We start from the raw sequence: 26,283 nt of genomic DNA, 5'->3' as shown, positions 1-26,283 counted from the left end.
TTATAAAACAAAACATTTCATTTGGTCCATCAGAGCCTGAGTCTGGAAACACCATGGAGGATCATCCTAAGGGGCGGGGATGGCTGATAAAATAGTCTCTGTGTCAGAAGAGCTGGCTGTATGTACAGGGTTAAAAATATTCACAGCTCGAGAGTAAAAGGAGAAAATATAAAGGAGGCCCAAAGGGGAGTGTAGTGCTTCCTGGTGTTTCTCCAGTTGTAAACCCCCCGCAAACCCTAGGGGAGTGAGGGGCGGTGGGCAGAGCTGCCCCCTGCCTGGGGGCGGGAGGGCAGAGGCCAGGCGGGCCCCTGGAGGCTGGCCTCAGGTGCACAGGCAGGTGCAGGACTCTGAGCAGCCATGGGGGAGGGCGGCCGGGAGGCTTGAGGCAGGGGAGAGCCACACCTCCGTGTGTGCCGGACGGGGCTGGCCAGGACTTCTGTTTGGACCCTGGTCTTCCTGGCAGAGTCAGTGGTGCTGAGGACAAACCACCTCACCAATGGCAGCTCCTGACCCGCGGTCCCCGGGGCATGGCTTCGATCCTGACTAGCGGTCCAGGAATTGCATAGTGTCGCCAGAGGGGGCAGGCAGCTAGGACCCTCCCCATCCCTGGCCCTGAGCCCATGGTCGCCAGGCACCTGCCTCCTGGGATACACTGCTGGGATTCCAGGGGCCCCTGCTTGTCTTGTGGGGGTCCAAGGGTTGGGAAGATGGGCTCTTGAAGCAAGCTGGGGATAGGAGGCTCATGCCCCACCAGGGGCTGGTCCCTGCTCACACTGGGGTCCTGGCCTCTGACCCCACAAGAGGGTGGTCTCTGCTCACCCTGGAGTCCTGGCCTTTGACTCCCACAAGGGTGGTCCCTGCTCATCCTGGGGTCCCAGGCTCTGATCCCCACAAGGGGGGATGGGGTGGTCCCTGCTCACCCTGGGGCCCCAGCCTCTGACATGCCCAGATTTGGTTTTGCAAATGGAGCTCTTGGCTGCCTCACCCAGGCAGGAGGCCCCAGGCCCACAGGAGACGGGCGGCCACAGCTCAGCCCTGGCAATCTGAGCCCGGCCTCGAGGCAGGCTGGTCAGAGGAGCTGGCGCAGGCCCCTCGCGCTGGAAGCGGGTGGAGGTATTCTGCTTGGTGGCGGGGAGGCCCAGGGAGGAAGGCCCGGGGGAAGGTCTGCTCTGTGGCTTGCAGCTCCCTGGGTGGGGTCCTGAGATTCTGGTTCAAGCATCTTCTGTTGGGGTCTCCCTCCTAAAGTGCATGTGGGAGGCAGGCAGGCGGGGGCAGGGCGGTCACAACGGCCGGGGCGTGTGCAGGCCGGCAACCTCGGGTGTGAGGGGGGGGCTGTGGGTGCCCTTGGAGGCGGTCCAGTCGCTGAGGAAGGCCTGGGCTGCCTTGCGGTGTGCCAGGCGGTGGGTGATGGAGAAGCCGGCGTTGCCCTCGAGCTGGGACAGGATCACCAGGACCTGCCTGGGGGAGGGGGCCGGTGAGGGCCAGCGGAGGCCGGGGAGGGGGCGGGGCGGGGCGGCGCCCACCTGTGCAGGGGCGGCACGCTGTCCTGGGTGCGCAGGCTGCCGCGGGTGGACACCACGTTGAAGCTGTCGGAGCAGTCACACTGCACGTGCAGGTAGGACTTGGGGTGCCGGTTCTCCACCACCACGATGAGCCCCGCCCAGCCGTGCGTCAGGTAGTAGCAGGTCATGCCCTCACGTCCCTGCAGGGGCAGGGCAGGCGTGGGTGGGTGAGGCCTCCTCCTCCGGCCCCGCCCCGCCCCCCGCCCCCCTGCCCACCTCACCTCATGCCGCTCCCCTCGGCTCTCCGTGAGCAGGATGATGGCGTCTGCCAGCGTGGTTGGCTGGGCCTCCACGGGCTCCACCATGACCAGCCTTGAGCTGTACACAGCCAGCACATGGCCGGGCGGCTCCGGGGAGCAGCGCGGAACCCCCGCTGAGGGGCTGGAGGCTGTGGAGGGTGTGAGTGAGGGGGCCTGGGGCTGCGGTGGGGAGGGTCGGGGATGGGGCTCAGGGGGCCACGTTACCTTGTGTGGTGGCCAGTGGGCCCGGCGTGGTGGGGCTCCAGTGGTTAAAGGCACAGCACACCACGGCGTACTCGCCGGGCTCCAGCATCACGTCACAGTTGACAAACTTCTTGACAGCTCGCTTGCTGTGGGCCAGCAGGCGGCCCAGGCTCAGGCGGCCGCCGCTGCCGAAGGAGGCTCGGAAAACCAGGACGCACAGGTCCAGGAGGTGGCTGTCAGCAGAGTCCGCACGCCTACGGCCAGACCCAGCACCTGCTGTCTGTGGCTCCACCGCCCCACGGCACCACCCAGTCCCGTTTCCACAAACCCCCAGATCCACGTGCCCACCCCAACCAGTGCTCTCGTCCCCCCACCTTTCCCCCCGAGCACAGCCTCCCTCACCTGCTACCCTCCTGGAAGAGGGCGAACTCCAGGGACGCACGCTCCAGCACGGTGAGTGCCGTCACCCCGACGGGCCCGCTGGCCGAGCTGGGGAAGCAGCCCTGCACCCGCACCTCCTGCCAGTCCGAGTGCACTTTGCAGATGTCCACGGAGTCGAAGTACCTGAGCAGGGAGAGACAGCCCACTGGACAGCTCCAGACACAGGAGCCGTTCCCAACAGGAGTCCAGTTCTCCCTTCCCAATCTCCGCCCCACTGTGCCCTGGCCACTTCTGGGGACCAACGTCCTAAAACCTTGTCCTGGCTGTTGCCCACGAACACCACTAGGAGGCCCCATGCCCAAGGATGACCCCGAGAGGAAAGAGTCCTCAGGGCAGAACCCACCTCCCACAGTCTCTCTCAGCACCCCACCTCCGCCTCAGGTCTGCCGAGGGACAGGCCAGGCTCCCCAGCAGGACATACTGGGGTCAGGGCAAGGGAGTGAGGGAGACAGGTCAGGCGGGCCGAAGTGAGGGTGGCTAGAGCACAGCGGGGCCGTGCGGAAGACACCGGACGCCCCCTGCTGCGGAGTCCAGGTACCTGATGAAGTCGCTGTACTCCATCCAAAAGACTCCTTCGCTGCTGCCGTGCGGCATGAGCTCACCACGCAGGTGCCCCGGCCAGTGCGGCCACTCGTCCGACCAGCTGCCGTTCCAGGAGAAGCGGCCCCACGGGTTCCGGAGGCGCAGGAGCCTGCGGACCACGGGGCTGAGGGCCACGGCTGCCACCACACTCTCACATGCCCCGGCTACCCACGGCCACCCAGCGCCTACCTGGAGCCCTGGACATCGCGGACGTCCAGGACGGAGTAGGCGTGGCGGGGGCGCAAGCCCAGGCTCTCGTAGGCAGCATCGTCCACCTTCATGTTGCCTCCCCCACAGGAGGCGCCCATGAGGAACCTGTGTGGGCAGAGCGGCCTCGCTGACCGGACAGGCTTGCCGACCAGGGGTTCTTAATGATGGGGCCCCTTAGCAACAGGAGCCTCCCTCACTGAGGAGGGCTCACTCACCGGGGGCCTCTGCTACCCTAGAGCGGGGCCCTGCCTGCCTGCCTGCCTGCCTGTGGGGGGAGAGCGGATCCCAGGAACACAGGAAAGACACCCAGGGCTCAGGGAGTGTGGGCCTGCTCCCTACAGTGGCCCCAGAGCTCCCAGCGTTTGGGCTGGGCGTCGGGAGGCCTGGGCCCCATCAGCTCCGGGCCACACGTCCTGAGGGGATGGGGCGGTGGTAATGCCTGCTATCAGCTGAGAGCAGGGGGTCTCAGCACCACGCCATCTCTCTCGGGCTTAGGATTCTGTGCCCTTACAGCCACGCTGGCCAATGCCTGCCAGGTCTCAGAAGGCAGCCCACCCCCACCAGGTGCCTCCACCGGTGTCCAGGCAGGTGCCGATGGTCACCCTGGCCCAGGTCTGATCAGCAGTATTCTGCCTACCGCCCTGGACTGGCAGGCGGGACCCATGAGCCAGCAGTGGGAGAGGACGGGGCTGCAGATCAGGCCTTCTAACTACCTGTGGTCAGCCCACACTGGAAACGCCTTGTGAAACACAGGCTGCTGGTCAGAGGGTACTTGCCCCTGAGTAGCCCCCCGGCCTGGCTGTCCCCTCGCCTCCTCTTTCCTCTCCTCCCAAAGCTGCTGACCGCCGCAGCACCCGCCCCTCTTACCCAGCCTCCTTAGAACTCAGCATTTTGGCCCAGATGAGGTCAGTGTCAACGGGTTCCTCTCGGGGGTTAGTGGAGCTGACCTGCAGCGCCAGGCTCTCACAGGGGGCCCCGGTGAGGGTGGCCAGGCCTTCGATGGCGCGCCCTGCCTGGAGGGCAAAGTAGGAGCCGTGCAGCTTGGCCAGCGCCTTCTCAATGAGGGCCACCCACAGCTGCTTCCGCTGGGCCTGCAGGGAGGGGCCGAAGTCACGAGGCCCACCGGGACCCGCCCCGCGCCCGCCCCGCGCCCGCCCCCCCTACCACCTGCGAGAAGAGGAGGAAGCCGGCCTCGTCGCAGGGCAGCATGTCGTCCACCAGCACCGTCGTCCACGTGCCGTCCTTGCAGAGCCGCACCTGGTAGGCGCCCTCCGCGCACAGGCTGCGCGTGACCATCACCCGCTCCACCAGGTCCGGCCGCTCGGCCAGCACGGCCAGGGCGCTCAGGAACCTGCACAGAGCCGGGGCCTCACTGGAAAGCCCGGCCAGGCTGTCCCACCTCCCGGCCCGCGCAGACACCCCAAACTCACCAGCAGTTGCCCAGCAGCCCCTGGAGGATGTCTGAGGGCCGGAGGGTGTGGAACACGGACCAGGAGGCGCCGTGGTCCCTGAAGACGGAGCAGTTGATCTCGTGGGGCCGCAGCCACTGTCTCACGCGCTGCTGGACGCTGTCGCCTGCAGGGAAGCCCACAGACTCGGGCCCGGGGGGGAAGCTGTCATCCACGAAGTTCACGCTGTTCTGCAGAGACCAGAGCCACACATGCTGAGCTGAGTTGGGCCGCCCCAGGCCTGAGTGCACCCCGCTCCACCTGGCAGGCCAGGACAGCACTGAAAATGCTACCTGAGTCCCAGAGGAAAGGGGGCAGGTATGAGCAGCCACCCTGACCTGCGTGGTGAGCTCAGCCGTGCAGGCATGGGGGCCGGTAGCAAACCACGTCACTGAAGCCTGGCGACAGGTCAACGGGAGGTGTGTATGCCCCGAGGAAATGGTGACGCCACCAGCTTGGAGGCTGCAGACGTGGAGGGCATGGGGCACAGGGAACTGGGGCAGCATCGCCAGGTAGTCCATGGGCCACCACATAAAGGCCCAGGAGGAAGGTGGAAGGACCCAACCGGGATGGGGAAGGCAGGACCCAAGACCAGATGGGCCCTCCCTGGTTTGGCTCAGTGGATAGAGCATCAGCCTGAGGACTGAAGGGTCCGGGTTTGACTCCAGCCAAGGGCACGTGCCCCGGCTGTGTGCTCGATCCCCAGTGGGGGGCGTGCAGGAGGCAGCCGATCCATGATTCTCTCTCATCTTTGACGTTTCTGTCGCTCTCCCACTCCCTTCCTCTCTGAAATCAATAAAAATATATTAAAAACGAAAAAAAGACCAGATGGGCTGTCAGGGTGGGCGACTGGCAGTGACAGGGGCAGCAGCCCCCCCAGTTGACCTGAAGTGACACTACCCTGGGCTCAGGCCTCCCACAGCTCCAAGGGCATGAGAACCCCGAGTTCTGGCCATGCCTCCCCAGCTGAAGGAAACAGCGCTGCCTGCTGACGTGAAGCCTGTCCCCACCTCCTCGCTTCAATGTCTGTGGGAAGTCACACCTGAGAGGGGTCAGGACCAGAGACTAGGCGGCCAGGGACTCTGTGGGCAGAGACAAAAGGGACAAGACATGGATAGTGGGGGCCAGTCGCACTCAGGTGAGGGGTGAGTGGGTGCCAGGCGAATGCTCAGAGCCCGGGGAAGAGAATGCTGCCTCTCTTGCCGCCGGTCCCTCCCTCTCCGTGGCTGAAGAAGGCGGGAGGACAAAAGACACAGAGAGAGGCCCACGGGAAGGGGAGCACCGGCCCCGGGGTGGACCACGGTCCCGAGGGGACTCACCTCCCGGCAGAAGGCCACGATGTTCTCCCAGAGGGCCTTGGCCTCCCCCTCATCCGTCTGCCGCCGCTTCTCCACCAGCATACTCTCCCTGCGCCTCAGGGGCACGGCCCCCCGGCGCTGGGCCTCCAGGAGCTGGGGCGTGTGGCAGGCGGCACAGTGCTTGGCCCGCGGCCCGTTGAGCAGCGTGCAGGCGGGGCAGGCCCACTGGCCGGGGCGCTCCGGGGCCTCGGGGAAGAGGCGGCCGGCTCTGTGGGCAGCGCAGGGGCTGGGCTTGTCGGCGCTGCAGTCGGGGCAGCGCACCGGGGGCTCGCTGTGCTCCTGGAAGCCGTGCAGCTTGGAGCAGCCGCACACCGTGCACCGAGGGGCCACCGTGGGGTTCTTGAGCGTGCACTTGGCGCACGACCACGTGGTGAAGTCGGGGCTGGAGGGGCTGGCTGGCGTGAAGCGCACAGTGTCACCGGCCAGGTCAATGACATCGCTGCCCGGAGCGGCACCGCAGGCTTCGCACAGGCTCGAGGGGCCGGGGGCCGAGCAGGAGCTGCAGCGGCGCAGCACGGAGCCCGCCTCGGCCTCCTCCTCCTCCAGGGCGCTCAGCCGCTTGCCTGCCAGCTGCTCTGCCAGGCGGGAGGCCCCAGTTGGAGTCCACCCTGGGCTCTGGGGGGGCCCCTTGAAGCCAGCAGGGGGTGAGGGCTGGGCGGCCTCAGGCACCGGTGGCTGCAGCTGGGGGGGTACCTCACGGCGGCTGCGAGGCACGGGGTTGTTCTGTAAGGTGGGCAAGAAGGGGCTGAAGGGTGGCAAGCGGGGCGGCTCCTGGTCAGCAGCAGAGGGAGGGTCGGCCTCGGCACCTTCCCCCGGCTGGGGTGGGGCAGGTGTGATGTGGAAGCCGGCGGGAGCCACAACCTCGGGGACCACCAGAGCCTCCGGAGGGATCCTGGGCAGCGAGAGTTTCCGGGGGCCCCCGCAGGCAGAGCAGGAGCTGGCGACGGGCGTGTTGTGCAGCGTGCAGCGCGGGCAGGCCCAGCCGCTCCCGGGTCCTGCCGCCCCCTCCTCCTCCGCGGGCCGGCCCACCGCTGGCTCCATGGCCACTGGCTCTTCTGGCTGCGCTGGACCCGCCTCCTCCTTGCAGCGGCCCTTGGGCTCCACCGGGACGGTGGGCGGCTTGGACAGGACCCCGTTGATGACTGGCAACAGGGAGGTGCCAGGCACGGGCTCTGGGGCGAAGCCGCACACCTCGCAGGCCTCCTTGCCCAGGAAGTTCCGGAATGTGCATCGGGCGCAGGGCCATTTCTGCTCCTCCACGCTGAGCCGCAAGATCTGGTCGAGGTCGGGCTTGTGCCGGGGGGCCTCGCAGATGGAGCACTGGCGCTGGCCGGCCGGGTTCAGGAAGGTGCAGCGCGCGCAGGACCACTCTCCCACCGTGGCCATGGGCCCGGGCGAGGGCGTGTGGCTGCAAGGGAAGGCCCCGTCAGTGGAGGCCCGCGGGATGGCGCCCGCGTCGCCACCTGGGATGAGGGGGGTCAGGCCAGCGGGACCTGTGCCTTTCTGGGCTGTGACAGACATCAGGCCTGTGAGGGGCAAGGACTCTGAGGAGAAGAGGCCCCCCAAAGCCTCTGAAGAACCCCTTAGCTCTGTCCTCAAATCCTTTCTGGAGGGGTGGACCTGTGGGCACAGAGGAATGGGCTGAGCCACACCATCTTGGTAACCACAGGGCCCTGGCCGTTCAGTCAGGAAGGAGTAGGAGTACCTCCTCCGCAGGAGAAAGGGCATCAGCCAAGCACCCAGAGCGAGCGGCACGCCCTGAGGCGAAGGCATGCATGCTGTCCTCCAGGTCAGGAACTCCACATGCTAGCAACACTGCACTGCAGGTCTAGCCAGAGCAATTAGGCAAGAAAAAGAGATAAAAGGCATCTAATTGTAAAGGAAGAAGTAAAACTATCTCCGTTTGCAGGTAATATAATTCTACACAAAATCCCAAGAATCTTTAAAGTAAGGAAAGAATGACTAGAGCTAATAAATGAATTCAGCAAAGTTGTTAGGCACGAGATCAACACACACACAAATCAGCCATATGTCTGTGCCAGCAGTGACCAATCTGAAAAGGCAGTTAAGAAAAAGTACTGTCCTGGCCAGTGTAACTCAGTGGTTACAGAACGTCCCATGTACCAGAGGATCACAGGTTCGATTCCTGTCAGGACACATACCATGTTTCGAGTTCAATCCCTGGCCCGGGCTTGTGCGTGAGGCAACCAATGGATGCTTCCTTCTCACATTGATGTTCCTTTTTTCCTCTCCCTCTCCCTTCTCTCTCTCTAGTCAATGAAAAAGCATGTCCGTGGGTGAGAATTAAAAAAAGAAAACAATACCTTTTAAAAATAGCACCTAATAAAACACCTAGAAATAAATTTAACTAAGGAGGTGAAAGATTTGTATTCAGAGTTACAAAAATTGCTCAAATTAAAGACCTAAATAAATAGAAAAATCCTATGTTCATGGATTAAAAGACAATATAATTATGACAATACTACTCAAAGTGACCTATAGATTCAATGCAATCCCTATCAAAATCCCTACGGCTTTTTGTTTTTTGCAGCCATTGAAAAGTTGTTTCTAAAATTCACAATATATTACAGGAGCCCCCCAAGTGGCCAAAGCAATCTTGAAGAGAGGTAGAAAGTCGACAGTGTGATACTGGTGTAAGGACAGACTATATGTCTATACTATATGGTTTTTATGACCAATGGGACAGAATGAGGAGTCCAGAAATACAACCTCCCTCACATATGTGGTGGAGTGATTTTTTAATAAGGGTTCCAAGACCATTCAATGGGGAAAAGATAGTCTTTTTAACAAATGGTGCTAGACAATTAGATATAAACACTAAAGAATGAAGTTGGGCTCTTACCTCATTGTATTAAAAAATCAACTGAAAATGGAGCAGTGACCTAAGTGTAGGAACAAAAGCTGCAGAATTCTTAGAAGAAAACATAGGTAAAATTTCATGACCTTGGATTCAGCAATGGATTAGTTGACATGACACAAAAGCATGGGCAAATAAAGAAAAAAATGGACTTCAAAAAAAAAAAAAAAAAAAGAAAAGACAACTTGCAAAATGGAAGGAAATATTTTCAAGCTGTATTATCTGATAAGGGTCTTGGTCCAGAATATGTAAAGAACCCTTAAAACCAAACAACAAAAACAACCTGTTTTAAAAGTCCACAAAGGACTTGCATAGACATTTCTACAAAGAAGATACACAAATGGCCAGTAAGCACATGGAAAGATGCTCACCACTAGTTATCAGGGAAATGCAAATCACAACTCCTGACACACCACTTCACACCCACTAGGATGGCCAATATCAAACCTGCAGGTAAGTGCTGCTGAAACTGGAGAAGCTGGAGCCCTCCCCTGCAGTGCCGATGGGAATGCAAAATAACAAATCGCACAGCGGCTATGGAAAACAGTTCTTCAAAAAGGTAAGCTGACCTACCATATGACCCAGCAATTGCACCCATAGGTCTCTACCCCACAGAAGTAAAAAGTAGTATTCTACACACACACACACACACACACACACTATATTATAACAGCCAAAGATGGAAACAACCCAAATGCCCACCAATGAATAAAGAATGAAATTCTGACGTATGCTATAACATGGATAATCTTGAAAACATGCCAAGTGAAAGGTGCCAGACACGAAAGACTACATGTTGTATAATTCTATTTACAGGAAACGTCCAGGACAGGTAAACCCATGGAGGCAGAAAGAAGACTGGTGGTTCCAGGGGCCGGACAGCAGTTGTGTGCTGGGCACAGGTTTTCTTCCGGGATGGTGAAGATGTTTTGGCTCTAGGTAGAAGTGATGGCTGCACACTGTGAATTTACTAAATAATTCATTGTTTACTTTGAAATAGTTTTATCACGTGAATTTCATCTCATAAAAAAAGCTTGAGTACATGAGGAGAGGGCAAGGGTGTGCATGGTCATCTCCCAGCTGGCTCCCGGCTGGCCCTCTGCTTCTGGAGTTTCCTGGGTGGGAGCCAATCCCGACAAGTGCTGAGGGATACAAGTATCTGACCACAAAGTGAACCTAGCAGAGTTCGCAGCACCCCCTGAGTCTGTCCCTATGCCAAGGCCCTTGGACTGACCGTCTCCAGCCACGGGCAGTGATCCATCTGCACTCCAGCAGCCCCTGAGCTCTGTGGGGGCTGAGGAATCTCCACTCATCTGCCCACTTGGACCACTGCTGGCCCAGTCCTGCTTGACGGAGGTTAAGGAGGCAGCTCAGTGTCTTGAAGCAACATGCAAACCCTCTTCCTCTCGTAGCCCGGGTCCCAAGGTGGTGGGGCCACGGTAGGCCCACAGAGTGGTGGTGGGGGACAGGCTGCCGAGCCCGGGGAGAGCGAGTGTTTGTGGGGATATCCAAGCAAAGAGGAGGGAAGGGGCAGGGAGACCAGTGTCCTGAGCAGCCTCAGCCAGACCTGAGAGATCCTGTGTGCAGCAGGGCACTGCCCTTTTGAGACGGATGGAGACTGGCGGGGGGGGGGGGGGGAGGAAGATGCACCTGGGTGTGGCTATAGAGCTGACAACACTCAGGGTGGCTCCACCCTCCGGAGCTTCTATCCCAGGAGGCCTCTGGCTGTGCAGCAGGGGGTGGGGGAGCTGCTGTCAGACATACCAGGATGGGTTTCACCTCAGGGGGATGGCAGACCCTCAAGCCCTGGTCCTGGAGCAGGGCCCCAAGGGAGCCTTGCACCACAGGCCAGGTGTGGCCAGAGGACACGGTACCCCCAAAGTTGCCAGGCCTGAAGGACAGGGAGGTGGGAGTCTGGAGACCTGCACTTGGCTCTCAGGACGCTGCTGGGGTGCAGAGCAGGGCAGGGCACCCACCTCCCACCCTCTTAGGGTCTCCTTGCACAGCCTGCCCTGAGAGCTGCTTGGAGCCTTGGAATGCAGCTCACATTGCTGGGTGGGTTCTTGGACATCGGGCCTGCCCACCTCCCCCGAGGCTGGGCCTCGGCTTCTCCCGGGGGCAGAAGGCGCTCAGGCCCACAGCAGGGCAGGTGGGATGCCCGCGAATGGTTCCTCCCACCCATTTGGGGTAATAGGTCTGAGGGGAGGGTGAGGTTGACCCCCTTAACCTGCCTCTCAAGGGCTAACCTGGCCTCAAGGGGGTGCCCAGACACCACAACACACACTCTCCTTCACGGCTGCTCTGCTGGCCAAAAAATCAATTGTTCTCTACAACAAGGCATGAAACTTGTCTTCTAATGCGAGACTCACACCAAGCTCTTTTGGTTCAGGAAGAAAGAAAACTTGCCTCTTCAATAACAAATAGAAAAATCCACCCTGGGCAACACGACTGTTTCCCAAGATCCAAAGCAAACTCTGTGAAGCCGACTCCTGTGGACTAGGCCTCGGGTGAGCAAGTGGGCACCAGCACCGGCATAGGGGCCTGGCCTGGCTTCGGTGCTGTGTGAACCTAAGAAATCTGCCTGGATACCTCTTCCCGCTGCTCCTCATCAGAGAAGGGCCCATAGTCAAGATGTGGCATGCCGTGTTCCCACCGCACCACGTGCACACACAGGCCGGGGCCCAGGCAGCCTCCGCCCAACCCCAGGCTCAGGCGATGGTCACCCGTCTTGCGCACCCCACCTGGCCTGGGAGGTCTCCAGAGAAAAGCCTCAGGACCCTCCCAGGACGCACGCCTGCAGGTCCCAGGCACACTGAGCAAGGACAGCCTTGCAAACACCAGAGGGCACAGATCCCAAGTCCTGTTCACTGTGTGACCCACCCGCTGGCCAGTCCCTGGCCTGGGCCGGCTGCACACAAGGCAAGGTGTCTGCAGGTCCTGGACAGCACCCGGGACAGGGCAGGTTCCACAGCCGTTCCGGGACAAGAATCAGGAAGGTTTTGTCTGGAGTTCAGAAAAGTTTCAATGAAAACGGGGCCTAGAAATCCAATTTATCCCTGGGGAAACAGTGAGCTGGGCAGCCTCTGGCTAGCAGGAGGCTCTGGGGATGGTGCTGGCCCAGCTGCAGGATTGGCACAGTGCTCCCTCCCCGACCAGCAACCCACACCTTACAGCTCACACCCATCTTGGTGCCATCGGTGGTGAGAAGTGGCTCAGGGGTCAGTCAGTGATGAGTGATAGAGGAACGCTGAGCAGGGGAGCAGTGTGGCCACCCTCGACGGCCACCCTGACACGTCTGGGGCGCAGGAGACACTCGGCGAGGCCTAGAGGCGTGAAATCCCTGGAGTGTCCAAAGGTGAGGCCAGATCGCCAAGCAAAGCCTAGAAATAAGAGAAGGATGGGCCCTGGCTGGTTTGGCTCAGTGGATAGAGCATTGGCATGCGGACTGAAGTTTCTTAGAAAGTTAAATACAGTACAGCCAAACTGGCCAGGGCCCAACTGAAGGGTTCGATTTCAGTCAAGGGCATGTACAGTGGGGCGTGTGCAGGAGGCAGCTGATTGATGTTTCTCTCTCGTCGATGTTTCTCTCTATTCCCTCTCCCTTCCTCTGTAAAAAAAATCAATAAAATATATATATATATATATATATATATATATATATATATATATATGTTTATATTTTTTTTTTTTTAAAAGAGAGAGAAGGTTGGGAACCTGGAGTCAAACCAAACTCTCAACATAAAATGTTCCCAAGTTCTACGACACTCACTCAAGAGGCTGAGTCACTTGTGCTCCAAGACACAGAAGCAATCACTTCTGGGGGAGGAAACTGGCTGCCCAAGTTACTCCTTCCAACAGGAAGACCAAGTAAAATGGAATACTGAGACAACTGTCCAGAAAAACTCAACAACAAATACCTTCTCTACCCTCATTATCCGAGTCACCAACACTCACTTCTAAGTCAAAAGGGAGGCTTTGGAACTGCTCTTGGGGCTCTCTGTGAAGTCCACCCAGCGCCCAGGACATGCATGTTTGCAGGGATGTGAGCGGCCCAATCCTGGGAGATGACCTTTTTGCTTCCCTGGAAAGCTGAGAGCAGTAAGTAGTGTCCACACACAAGGCCAAGCCACTGAACCTGAGGCTGGGCTCCTGGCAGACCACGCCAGGAAGTCTGAATTGTGGCAGCACAATCCCGGACACCCTGCTAGTTCCAAAACGTGCTGGGGCCTCATCTAAGGCCACCTTCAGCCGGCCTTGGATCATCTTCCTGTCTCTGTGTTCCAAGGGAAGGCCCAGAGTTGAACACAGCCCATGCTCCCACCAAATGTTTGTTTGTTTATTTATCTTTGTTATTGATTTCAGAGAGGAAGGAGAGGGAGTGAGAGATAGAAACATCAATGATGAAAGAGAATCACTGATTGATTGGCTCCCTTTTGCACGCCCCCTTCTAGGGATAGAACCTGCAACCCGGGCACGTGCCCTTGACTGGCGTTAAACCTGAAACCCTTCAGTCCATAGGCCGAGGCTCTACCTACTGAGCCACACTGGCCAGGGCCCAATAATTTATTAAGATGAATAGCTCCTGGGGCATCAAAGTTCCTGCCCCCAGACTGGTAGTCTGATGTGGCCACACCTAGCTCTCTTTGCTCCAGCACTGCCATGGGGCTCTCCTGGCCAAGGAGGCTGCATGCTGATGTGGAGGCAGTTTCTTAGATTGAGAAAGGGCAACCCAAGTCACCAGGCAGTTGGTTTAAGGGTGTGAGTCAAGGTCCAAAGTCTAACACACACACACACACACACACACACACACACACACACTAACACACACACACACACACACACACACACACACACACACACACACTAACACACACACACACACACACACACACACACACAGTGCTCGCAAGGCCTCAGGAAACTGCCTGGCAAACGCCACCGGGTCCACAGCTCAGTTGCTGCTCACCCGGGGGTCCAGCCTCTTTCCGTGGGATCCAATAATTCTACTTTTACCAACTTACCCTAAGGAAATAAGTGAAAGTAAAAAGACGTCTGTGGATAGATGGACATTTGAAATGATGCTCAACGTCGCCAACCATCAGGAAAATGCAAATCAAACCACCACGAGACACCACCTCACACCCACAAGAAGGGCCAGGACCAAAACCATGGATGATAAGTGTTAACTAGAGCTCTCTGTGCTGGTGGGAATGCAAAATGGTACAGCTACTTTGGAAAACTGTCCAGCAGTTTCTTAGAAAGTTAAATACAGCACAGCCAGCATGCTCACTGGTTGAGCGTCGACCAATGTACCATGAGGTCACCGCCTGGTTCCTGATCAGGGCACATGCCAGGTTTCAGGCACGATCCCCAGTGTGGGGCATACAGCTGATGTCTGTCTGTCTGTCTGTCCGTCCGTCCATCCATCCATTCATCCATCTATCTTTCCATCTCTGAAGTAAATAAAAATATACTTTTAAAAAGTTAAATATAAATTTGCAATAAACTTCAGAAATTCCATCCCAGGTATCTACCCAAGAGAAATGAAAACATACATCACCCAAAAACTTATATACAAATGTTCCGAGAAGCGCAATACATAAAAAACAGGGGGAACAACCCAAATTCCAGCAACTAAGGGATGGGTAAACAGATGTGCTACCCGGACAGTGGAATACTATGCAGCCATAAAAAGAATGAAGCATTAACACACGCTGTACATGGACAGACCCTGAAAACATTAGGCTCAGTGAAAGAAGCTAGACACAGAACACATAGGATTCTTCTGATGGGAAATTTCTAGAAAAGGCAAATCTGTAGACACACAGGAAGCTGAGTGGTGGTCTGGGGAGAGAGAGGCATTGCAAACAAGCAGGATCTTTGTGAGGCAGAAAGATGCTGAAAACTGGATTGTGGTGATGGTAGCACAACTCTATGGACAGACTAAAAATACCTGCACTGTATGCTTGTGAGGGGTGCATTTGATTGTAGAAAGTTATATCTCAATAAAGCTGGGACATAGAAATGCTCACTAGTGCATCATCAACACAGTAACAAGGGGATATTCGCTAAGAATTCACTGCACTTCATTCCCAACTCTCACCAGTCCCTCCACCGACCTGCTCCTGGACCTCAAGCCCCATTCTTGTAAGCTATTAGGGTGACCTCCAAGACTCTCCCACACAGCTCTGCTAGCCCCTCTCCCCCTCCCAGACGCCTCCTCTGCCAGGGACTCAAGCCTCAGCTCCCATGCCATCGCACGTGTCTGGCCCCCTCCTCATGCCCATCAGGACCTGCTCGGTGCCCACCTGGCAGGAAAGCCCAGGACATGCTTTTGCGACAGGAAGAAGCTATCTATGACCCATTGAACCCGCGCCGGGCCCCTGAGAGAGCAGGAGCTCCCCCACCTCTGCTCCAAGGTCTGCGGAACCTGAGTGTGTGCTGAGCACCGGGCACCCCTCACCCGGCAAGGCCTCGGGACAGGGTGAGAGGGCGTCAATGCCAGGGTGGGACACGGAGCCTGCCCTGCCCTCACACCAGTCACCCCAGCACCTCTGAGGGGTGATCCAACAGGCAGCCCGAGCTGGGAAACCTGGACCAGTCCGGCCACAGCCGGAGGAAGCTGGCATGTGAAGGTCTGCCCCTGTGGCACAATCCCGCCCCCCGCAGGCAGCTGTGTCAGAGCAGGGGTGACACGCACAGATGGGTCCGTGAGCAGTGTCCCCCAAACCCGATGGGAAGCAAGCCAGCATTCTCTGCGCGTGCCAGCACCACCCAGGCCTGGGGTTGGCAGACTCCCCACCCGCCAGGCAAAATGCCCCAGAAGCTGCCCCATCACAAGCACCAGACGGAGGCCCAGCCAGCTCCTCCGCCAAGCATGGAGCAGCCCCAGAGCCTTGCAGGTCTCGTGCCATTAAGGGGAAGCAGGTCACCAGAGGACCCTAAGATATAGGATCCCCACTTCTCTGCAAGCCCCTCTGCCAAAGGAGGGGCGCCAGCAGGGCAGCACGCCCACCCCTGGGGCCCGCCATCTTTCTTACCTTCGGGCCTGGGGGCGTGGGGTGTGGTGCTGCCGGGTAAGCAGGGCACTGCCCCAGACAGGTGCCCCGGGACCGCTCCTACAGCAGCCGGCCGCTGCCGGGGGCCCTGGGAAGGATGGCCCCCCGGGAAAGCTGTGGTCCGACTCGGTCTCGGCGGCCAGCGAGGAAGCGGAGTTCCCCATGGCCCCCGTGCCGGCAGCCGCACTGAGAGCCGGGCCCGGTCACATGCGGCCGGAGCATGGAGGGAGGTGAGCACCCGCACAGGAGTCAGGGTGGCCGGCTGGTCAGAGTCACACGACAAAAATAAACAGAGAGAATAAAGAGAAAGAGAAGAAACAGCATGACTCACAGGATCAAAGCCCCCAGGAATCCGGGAGGGTCGCCCAGGGCACGTGGCCTTGAGGCGGGAAGGGGACAGCCATGGAGCGGGAGCGGAGGGCCCGCCTGACCCACAGCAGGCACCCTGCACACCCACTCCAGGCTCCTCCACAGCAGAGGTTCCCACGGGGCTGAGGGACCGGCATCGACAGAGTGTACCCCCAACACAGGCACACTGGGCCAGGAGCAGGGCTGCAGGTGCTCAGCCCCTGGCCCCATAACCTCTGCTCTTGAAAACCCGCATCAGCCCATCAGCTGCCACCAGGAAAGGGATGATGGTGCCACCAGCCACCGGTCTCCAAAGACACTTATCTTCAGTGAGAAGAGAAGGACACACTTTTGCTTTCTTGTGGAGGAAAGAATCAAGAGGACATTTAACCAAAGGAAGAGGAAAAACAAGGGGAGTGAGCACAGGGGAGCACGTGCAGCCCTGCAAAGCCGGGCAGAGACCTGCACAAACCTGTACCCACCGCCCCCGAAGGAGAGCCGCCTGCCCGAGAGGAACATCAGGGCCCCAAAAGGAGCTGAGTGACGTGAGAGGCACTGGGAGGCTGGCCAGTGGCAGCCTGTCTACTGCAGGGAGGCCCTACCTCCACTGGCCAAGAGGAGGAATGAACACAATCCAAGAGCATCCACCATGAGATGGAGGTGGCACATCTCATTTCTTTCTTTTTTAATATATTTTGTTGATTTTTTTACAGAGAGGAAGAGAGAGGGATAGAGAGTTAGAAACATCGATGAGAAAGAATCATTTATCAGCTGCCTCTTGTACACCCCCTACTAGGGATGTGCCCGCAACTAAGGTACATGCCCTTGACCGGAATCGAACCTGGGACCTTTCAGGTGATCTCTATCCACTGAGCCAAACCGGTTTTGACGGCATATCTCATTTCAAATGAGGCAGGTCACAGTCAGGTTAAGGAAGATGCCATCCAGCCTCCTTTCACCCACTCGGCCAGGCTCTGGGCCAAGATGGACATCTGCTTGGCCATCCAGCTGTGCAGGTGACCTCCAGCAGAGCCCCATCCCCAGGTCCACTGTTACCACTGACACCCTTCTCCCAGCTCCCAGGTAAGCCGCACGGTAACGGGGCGAGGGGCTGGAGGGAACTGGGAGTGCATCCTTGCGGTGCAGGCCTAGGGTTTGTGGGTGGGGCTGTGCCGGACTCCCTACACGACACAGAAGCCTGTGACCCCTACCCCATAAGAGCTTTGGTCAGACAGGCCGAGGACCCCTGTAGCAATAATGTTCGCCCGGATGCCTTTTCTCCAAGGGACATGGGTGGGACACAGCAGCACCAGCCCTGATTGGCATGGTGGCCCCACAAGTCACCTGACACTCAGGCTTTCAGCACAAAACACAATACAACTGCCACACAAGGGAGTGGCAGACCCCCGTGGTGGTCCACAAAGCTGACACCATCCCTACCTGGCCCCAGAACGGTTGTCTGCTGGCTCCAGCCTCCAGGAACTAGAGTGTCCATGCAAGTGTCCAGAAGGAGCAGCATGCAAGCCACAGAAGTGGTTTCCAATTCACCAACAGCCACGTAAGAACGTTACCACGGACAGGTTATGGGAATCTCGATAACCTATCGATACCTCACATAATCCAACGCACCGAAAACATTATTGTTACCACGTCAGTATGAGGCCGGTGGAGCCATGCGGGAGTCCCGTGACACCATCGTGGGTCAAGGTCTTTGGCCTCCGTCTACTGCGGTCCATGCCCATCTCTGCACGGACGAGCCACGCGTGCCGGTAGCTTCTGTGCCGGAGCCTCTGAGCAGGCGCAGAGCACACCACCAGGGTCAGCTCCACATCAGCCGGGGTCACTCAGATCACCTGCCTCTCCCATGATTACAAGTTCATCAGAATATGAACGGCCCCCCAGAGTTTAACCACCACTCCACATAGGAGCCCCCTGAGGGGAATGGGCCCGGAGTTTCTGACACTCCCCTTCCGTGGCTCACCTGAGCAGGTGAGGGGAGGAGAGAGACAGGTGAAGCCTGAAGTAGAGCATGCCCAGCAGAGGTTCATGGAGCAGACTGCTCGTAACTGGGTCCAGGGCTGGTTTGTCTCTGACAACGAGCTCTGCCTTTGGAGAACAGAGGACTAGGCAGTGAGGGGAAGCCTGGCCAAGAATGCCAGAACAGTGGGTGGGGATAGGGTCCACAGTGCCATCCAGGTCTGAGCTAACACCTGGCCATGCCCCGGGTGACACCACCCTGTGCCCTGATGCAGGTAGAGCCCGAGGGAAGCCGGCCCCAGCGCAGTGAGGATGTGGCCCTCAGGTGTGGGGCCTCAGGCGCCAGGCTCTGCCTGGAGGAAGGAGCAACGAGGCCGGTGTGGGCTGGACGTGCTGCCCAAAGTGCAAGCTCCCGAGGACCACCTGCTCCTCAGCAGGGCCCTGGCAGGAGGGCAGCGAGAGCTCAGGCCTGTCACGGACAGTTGGGGTGTGTGCTGGTCCCCCAGACCTGCACATGAAAAGAGCAAAAGGCACCTAAGCAGGGCCAGCTCCCTGACACGCCGTTAGGAGACTCTGACCCTGCAGACCGATGGGGGCAGGTGGGAGGCCTGCTGAGGGGTAGGCGAGGTGGCAGCTGCTCCTTGGAGGGCAGGGGCAGCACAGGCCCTTCGCTGGGGGCTTGAGGACAGAGGCGGTCTGCAAAGCCTCCAGAGAGCAGCGGGTTCCAGAAGGGCCTCTCTGGGGGTGACACCCACACCCTGTCTTGGCCCAAAGGGAGTGGGGAAGAGCTCCCCGGAGTGAGTCCAACACAGGATCACCCTGGCTGGGCAACGCACGTGGCCACGTGTGGGCTCGGCTAACCTGAGGGCTCCACCTGCGTGGCGGAGACGTGGGAAACTCTGCCAGGGCAGGGCGGGTCTGCCCACGGCTGCCGACTCCTCATCAGAATAACCGGGAAAGAAGCTTTCACAAGTACCTCGCCCAGGGGCCGTCCTCTGATGCGGACCCCAGAGCAGAACAGACCTGCTCCCAGGTGACGAGCCCTGCTGTAGGCACTGGATCGGCAGCACTGGGGAACTCTGCCGGCAGGGCGCTCACTTGTTGGCTGCTGCGTCTCAGGAAGAGCGTGATGTATAGAACACGCCTCCAGGCAGAAGCCGGAGAGCACAGATGATGGCAGCAGCAGCCTCCTGGATTGTGCAAAGGGGCAGGCCTCAGGAGGAGCCACTCTCCCAGACCCCCGCCCCACCCGTCCTGCCCTCTCAGGAGCTGCTGCCCCAGATTTAAAGGGGCAGAGGCCCACATCTGGCCTGGGAAGCACGAAGGTGGGGCTGCCGCCGCCCCCAGAGCACGGGTGTGTGTTAACCCACAGGAGCTGCCTGGACTGTCTGCCAACCCCGTGTGAGGCGTGTGCCTGGCATGGCACCCTGAGGACAGCGGGGTCCCTCCACCAAGATGAGGGTGACCCTGATGGGGTACCCTGTCTTAACCGCGGCAGGTTGGATCCCAGTAATCACACACACACACACACACACACACACACACACAGGACCCCCCCCCCCCCCCCCGCTCCCCACAGCTCTGTGGGCCCCTGAGGGTGCATGCTGAGACCTCAGCATGCGAGTTGCTGTCACCAAGTGAGTTTCCCCGCTCAGGGATGGGGTGAGCAGACACCAGAAGCCTGCAGCCATGGGGGCCGGTACCGAAGCTACCGGCCACAACCAGATCCCAATGGAGAGAGATTGGGGTTTATGCCCTGTTGTTCCAGCTCCCACCCCTGGGCTCCCTGAGTCCGTGTCCCCCCGTCCTGTTAAAGCGAATCAAGCCCTATCGCCCCATCCTGCAATAATGGTCCTTTTCCAACCGCAGCAGCCGGACGGGCCACCTGACATCAGCCCCAGGACGGGGCCCAGGCCAGGGACAGAGGGAGAGTGGCCCCCAGGGACACCAAGCTTTTCTGGAGCATTGCTGCTTGTGCCAGGAAGGATACCATGGCCACCACCCACCGTACCCCGAATTCACCCACCAGACGTGAAGCCAGGGCTTGCAGGTAGGTCCCCGCGGCCTGAGGACGCTGCTACCAGGGCGGACACCGAGGGCGGACGTGAAGCTCTCGCCCGAGTGAGGGAGGCCTCTCGTCTCTACCAGAACCGGCTGGGATCCCACCCCGAGGCGCCCCACCCCAGGGAGGGCCCAGACTTTGACCTCCTGGCTCCCGGGGACTGGCAGGACAGCATTCTCCTGCTGCCATCTGCTTCCTCCAGTGGGTTAGCAGCTCCCCCACTGACAGCTCCCCTGGAGATGGAGGACAGCAGGGCGGAGCCAGGGGATGGGCCCTCTGGGGCATGGCTGTTCCATCGCCGGGGGGTGTGTGTGTGTGTGTGTGTGTGTGTGTGTGGAATACCAAAGGAACGACAGACTGCCCAGCAAAACAGGTCTGACTTGCAGTGTGCCCCTGAATAACAGACCACAGCCCCGAGCCTCTGTGAGGCCATGAGAACCAGGCTTTGTTAGGGCAGGGGCCAGGCAGAGGGGGGCAGGGGCAGGCTGAGGGGGGCCAGGCTGAGGGGGACCAGGCAGAGGAGAATCAGGCGGGGGGGGCAGAGGGGGGCCAGGCAGAGGGGGGCCAGGCAGAGGGGGATCAGGCAGAGGGGGGCGCACAGGGGGGCCAGGCAGAGGGGTCAGGAAGAGGGGTTCTGCAGAGGGGGCACCCACACTGCCCTCCAGCCCCACCATCCACCGCTGGTCCGTAGCCCCAGCAAACCCATAGCACCTGGAGGAGACGCACCCCCACCGGGAGATGGCTGAGCTCTCCCATGCCCGGTCAGTGGCACAGTGAGCTTGCCAACAGCACATCCACCCAGAGGACATGCCCCTTCTCCTAGAAGATGCTGGACTCTGGCCTTGGAACAGATCCAGCTCCCAGGCTTCATGGCTCAAGCCAGAGTCCACTGAAGGCCATGGTGACCAGCCATATGCTCCAGGCTTGGTGGCCACCGTGGCTTCTGTGCTGGCCCATGTCTTCACCCCAGGCCAGGCCACAGGGAGGACTGCCCCCTCCACACACAAGGGCCTGAACAGGGAACTGCCCTCAGGTGCCCTGAGAAAATTCCCACGTGGGAAATGGTCCAGGGACTATCCCCGCCCCCAACTTTTAAAAATCTTTTTATTGATTTTCAAGAGAGAGGAAGAGGGAAAAACATCAATGTGAGAAACATTGATCGTTTGCCTCCTATATGCATCCCAACCAGGGACCAAACCTGCAACCGGGGCGTGCCCTGACCGGAATCAAACCAGTGACCTTTCAGTATGTGGGATGACACCACCCAACTGAGCCACACCGGCCAGGCAGGACTCTGTCCCTTTGAAGCTACATCTGTCCCTCACCCAGAAGAGACCAGGGGTCTCAGGGGGTGACGTGGCTCAGCCCGCTCCTCACTGCCTAGTCCAAGGCCCTATCTCTGGGCCAACCGATGTGGCAGGCGGTCTGGGCTGTTCAAGACCCAGGGCCCAAGGGAACAGGGAAAGTGTCCCGGGGGACAGGGCTCCGGACAAGCAGCCAGGCATCCGCTGAGACTCATCGGGACCCAGATCCCGGCACCTCCAGGCGGCTGTAACCTCCAACTACTGCTGCAGGCGAGTGGCCCCAGCCTGCCCCTCCTGTCCTTCCTGGGTGTGGTGCAGGGGGCCCAGGACTGCCTGCAGCAGCCTCCCCCACTCTCACCTTTGCCCTCAGACAAACACCAAGGATGGCCACTCCCTACCCGAAGGGCCTGCCCTCACCAACAGCAAATGTCGCAACACTGCTGACCCCTGAGAGGCTCAGAACAAAGGCCGTGGGCTCCAAGAGTGTCACTACCACTTCCTGCCCCAAATACCTGCCCATCAGCCATGCTAAAAGGCAGTCCCTCTTCCCCAAGCTCTTTAGTCCCTGAAGGTCCAGGCCACCGGCTCTCGGACAGAAGTCAGGGCTCCTTGCCCCGTGCCCCTCCCCGTTTCCTCGGCCGGCCCACCCTGAGCACCGCGGAGACGCTGCTCACTGAGGACCAGGGGCAGGCAGACCCGCTCTGCTTCCTGAGGCACCTGCCTTCTGGGGCGGAGGAGACAGGCCCTCCCAGTCAGAGGCTCAGTGAGGAGGCTGAGGGCAGCCTGTCGGGACAGCGGGGCCCCTGTGCCTCTGCTGCCTCTGGAGCCGTACACGGCCTCAGTGGTGCACCATAAAAAAGGAAACTGTTTTCATACGGCTCTATCAGAGAAACCAGACACGCGCAGGATTTTAATTTCTGGTTACAAGTTCGATACTGGTCCAAGTCGAATACTGTTTTTAATGGGAAAAGAGAAGGTGCCAGACAAGCACTCTTGCTTTCTGGCAGTCCTGTCATTTGTTTGCCAGGTGGCAGGAGCAGCCCTGGTCCAGGCGGCCCTGCTGGCACCCACCAGCCCACACCGCTGCACGGAGCACTCCAGCCTTCAGCTCTCCCCGGAGGCGGGCGGATGGGGCTCTCGGCAGCCCCCTCCAGGCCTGCCGCCGTCCCTGCGATGTGGCAGGAGCGCAGCGTCAGGCAGGGGCAGAAGGTCCTTGAGACTTTACCTGCCCGGTGATCTTAGCGCCAAAGCACAGCTTTTCTGAGAGATGTGGCTGTGAGGAGGGGCTGGCCGAGCAGGAGCTTCAGGTGGGGCTGTGATGACACAGGAGGAGCAGCGAGCCGCAATGGCTGCCTTCCTCTAGACGCAGACACACGTGACAGTTCCGAGTAGCAGCTCCGGACCTGCTTTCCTCCTGATACCTGGAGCACCGCCCGGGCACAGCCCCCAGCCCAGCCACCGGGAGGTGGATGCAGCCTTGTAAGCAACCCAGACTTCGGAAAAGCCAAGGAGCAGGGCCCGGAGCCCCGCTGGAGGGTGCCAGTGTCTGCAGGACGGGAAGCGCACACTCACGTCCTCGCAGAGGGACAGGAAGTCACTGACCTCTACAGTGGCCCCTCCTATGGCATCGGGAGGCCTCACACTGCCCATCCTGGGGCCTCTGTGCTGGGCTAGGACACCTCTGTCCTCCACAGCCCCCGCTCTCTGCAGCCTGGCAACAGGCCTTGGCCTGGTGACACCAACGCAGCCATCCGCAGAGTCCCCGCTCAGACCCCTCCGCACACCACCACCTCAGTTGTGCATCACAAAAAGGAAATTGTTTTTCACACAGTCCTGCTGCCATGACCCACAGTGACATGATGAGGGGAGGCTGGGCAGGTCCCCAAGCCTGAGAAGTGGAGGCAGCCCAGCCTCAATCCACAGCCTCCTTGCAGTTCATTCAAAGAGGGTAGAGGCCAGGGAGTCTACTCATCTCCAAAGAAGCCTTGGGGTGCCATCCCAGACGCCCTAGGAGTTCCCTTTGGACCTCAGGGCAGGGTGGCCACAGAGGACACGCACTGACCATCTAGTGTAGGGGTGTCGAACTCAATCAGAGAAGGGGCCAAAATCTAAAATCCAGCCTAAATCGCGGGCCGAATGGTTTACTGAACAGTCATAAACTGTCATTGTGATGGAAACACAGCGGAGTGCAGTGATGACAGCGCGGTGCGGGCCACATTGCAAGGCCTGGCGGGACGGATTTGGCCCGCGGGACGGATTTGGCCCGCGGGCCTTGTGTTTGACACATGTGATCTAGTGAGTGGGACCATGCTGGGCAGCCAGGTGCGGCGTCAGAGCCCAGCGGAGTGGGGAGGGGGAAAGAGAGAGAAGCTATCTGTTCTGAGAGGTTTGGCGGAAGAGATTCAGAGAAATGAGATTATACTGTATTAAGGCTGTGAGTCAGTCCCATGAGTGCTGATGCTGAACAATGGGCACAGATGGAACCAGAGGAACAGGTAGTGAGTGAGGACATGCCGGGCAGTCCAGGCAACACAGAGTGTGAAGAGAAGCTGGCTGTGCCAAGAGCCCCCGCAGAGTCCTGGGGGCACGGGGTGCCCTTGCTCAGGATCTGGGTGTGAACTTTTAATGTCAGATGAAGACACCGTCAAACCCAGAAAACCCACCCCGCCAACCCAAACCATTTCCACTGACTCACGCCACCTGCCTCGCCAGCACCCTCTGTGCCTGGGGTGCGAGCAGCACGCAGAGGGCCAAACCAGAGGCTGCTCCCTCCAAAACGCCATGATTGGGGGTAGTTGGTCCTGTCAGGCTCTTCACTGATCAGCTGGGACTCATGAATGACATCTGGGTTTGGGGGCATTTTTAGGGCCGCTCCTCAGTAAAATGGGGCTCACAAGAGTGCTGCCTATGAGACAGGGGCCGGAGAGCTTGGTGCAGAGGAGTGCAAAGGAGCTTCAGTAAATGTTACCACTGTCAAGCCAGCCACGTCTGGCCTCTCTGGTGAAGAAGGGCAGAGAAACCCAGAGTTTCCAGGATGACTGGGATAGAAAGGGTTCTATGCAGATGCAGGATTAGGGGGTATAGTCACTTCCTGCTCTCAGAGCTCAGGTCTGGGGGGCTCAAAACAGACACAAGATCAGATAGAGACACTAAGCCTTGGGCCCAGCAGAACTTAAATCTGTTTGTCAGAAGGTCATGAGGTCATGGGTCTGTCTGCTTAGGAAAAGCAGCTCCAGGGTTTTCAGGTGCAGAAGGGAAGGAGTGCTCGTCCTGGGAGCAGACCAACCTGGGAGGAAGTAAGATGTGCCCATCCCCAAGGCCAGGCTGCACTGCCTTCCTGCAATGCCCTCTTCCTGCAACGCCACCAGCCAGGCCACAGAGCTGAGATCCAGGCTCCCCCGTCCCTGAGGCTCTCCTGCGACTTGGACCAGGAAACACTATCTCTCACTTCACAGTTGAGAAAGTCACTTAGAGAGGAAGGATGGAATTACCCCACCGGCTGCCCAGCGTCTGGGGGCTGGAGATAATCACTCTCCACACCTGACTGACACAGCAATCCAGATCTGGGCAAAGGGATCCCCAAAGGAGGAGTTCCTGGGACGAGCTCAGACCCAATTCAGCACCAAGCTGAGCCATTTCCCCCAAGTTGCAGCTCCCTGGCCTGGTTTCCTGGAATTCCTGTTGCCTGCAGTCTGGTCCCTGAAAGCCATCCAGTCAGGGCTACGCGACCACACAACAGGGGTTCCCTCCTCAGGGCCAGAAGGGTCCCTTTGTGGCCAACAGGAAGAACCGGCTCCACCCGGCAAACATTCGCAGAGATTATCCTCTGTAACTTCCTCGTGCAGCTCCAGCGCCAGCCCAGAAGGGGAACAGAGAAGAGGAAGCGTGGGGTGGTCAGTGGGCACACAGGACGCGCCTGCGCAGGGGCCCCCCATTCCATGGGGCGACCCCCAGGCAGTGTCCAGAGTCCTTGAGCGGGGAGGGCTTCGGGCACTACGGGGCACATCCCCTAATGCAACCAAACCAGGACGTTGCCTGGAAGATAAGGGCACTCAAGGGCAGGCAGGAGCTGAGGCCGCCGTCTGTGTCCGCAGCATCCTGGGGCTGGTTTCCCAGTGACTAAGATGACCAGGCCCTCGTCTCCCCTCTCCAAGCAATGAACCCATCCCTGCCTGGGCTCTGTCTAATGCCCAGGAGGCGCCAGCGAAGCAGCAGGTTGACCTTCGCTGTGAGGCCGGCAGTCCTGGCGCTGAGAAGCGCAGCCCACCAGGCTCGGGCTCCGGCGAGGGTCCAGGCCGCGCCCCCGGCCCGGCTGGCTGGACTCACCTCTGCAACCCGGCGGCGGCGCCTCCTCCGTCCGTGCGGCCTGGGGGAAAGGGCCCCCGGCCCGCTCGCCCCAGCCGACTGACTTACAACTTCTGCCACTGGCCGCCCTGCCCCGCCGGCCCGCCGCGCTGAGTGGACAAGCCGCCAAACGCCCAGACCCTGCTGGACACGGCCCGCGTCCGGAGCCTATCCTACGCCGCCTCCGTAGCGTAGCGCCGGGCCCGGGCCCCGCGGCTACGGCGCGCCCCGGGCGCACGCGGCGCTGTGAATCGCGCGCCGGGACTAC

At 59.6% G+C, this 26,283-nt stretch overlaps 1 protein-coding gene across 6 annotated transcripts; it reads right to left on the bottom strand.

Annotated features, from left to right (window-relative positions):
- On the bottom strand, positions 1–26,283 carry CAPN15 (calpain 15). 6 transcript variants are annotated; one of them, XM_045570317.1, is made up of 13 exons: positions 25,998–26,282; positions 15,963–16,242; positions 6,006–7,452; positions 4,669–4,877; positions 4,406–4,589; positions 4,106–4,329; positions 3,218–3,343; positions 2,985–3,152; positions 2,408–2,569; positions 2,027–2,259; positions 1,784–1,950; positions 1,524–1,702; positions 1–1,458 (listed from the first exon to the last, which is right to left on the bottom strand). In XM_045570317.1, exons 2-13 carry the CDS (start codon positions 16,142–16,144, stop codon positions 1,281–1,283), a joined length of 3,459 nt encoding a protein of 1,152 aa, XP_045426273.1. In that variant the 5' UTR covers positions 16,145–16,242; positions 25,998–26,282; the 3' UTR covers positions 1–1,280. The 6 variants fall into 6 exon arrangements, with proteins under 6 accessions (XP_045426273.1, XP_045426274.1, XP_036316241.1 ...); XM_045570318.1 differs by having other exon boundaries at positions 4,106–4,251; XM_036460348.2 differs by having other exon boundaries at positions 2,985–3,137; positions 25,998–26,280.

The sequence above is a fragment of the Pipistrellus kuhlii genome, unplaced genomic scaffold, assembly GCF_014108245.1.
Source record: "Pipistrellus kuhlii isolate mPipKuh1 unplaced genomic scaffold, mPipKuh1.p scaffold_m20_p_31, whole genome shotgun sequence".
Taxonomy (NCBI): Eukaryota; Metazoa; Chordata; class Mammalia; order Chiroptera; family Vespertilionidae; genus Pipistrellus; species Pipistrellus kuhlii.
Note: the sequence above shows the minus strand (reverse complement) of the source record. Positions and strands in the feature narration are given on the sequence as shown.

Bases quoted from the DNA above. Each gene is read 5' to 3' on its own strand.
- CAPN15 (XM_045570317.1), bottom strand. From the start codon at position 16,144: ATGGGGAACTCCGCTTCCTCGCTGGCCGCCGAGACCGAGTCGGACCAC. The intron at 3,153-3,217 runs GTAGGCGCTGGG...CGTGGCCCTCAG, and splicing joins CGCGATGTCCAGGGCTCCAG to CCCCGTGGTCCGCAGGCTCC. The intron at 2,570-2,984 runs GTACCTGGACTC...CTCCCTGCTCAG, and splicing joins GAGTACAGCGACTTCATCAG to GTACTTCGACTCCGTGGACA.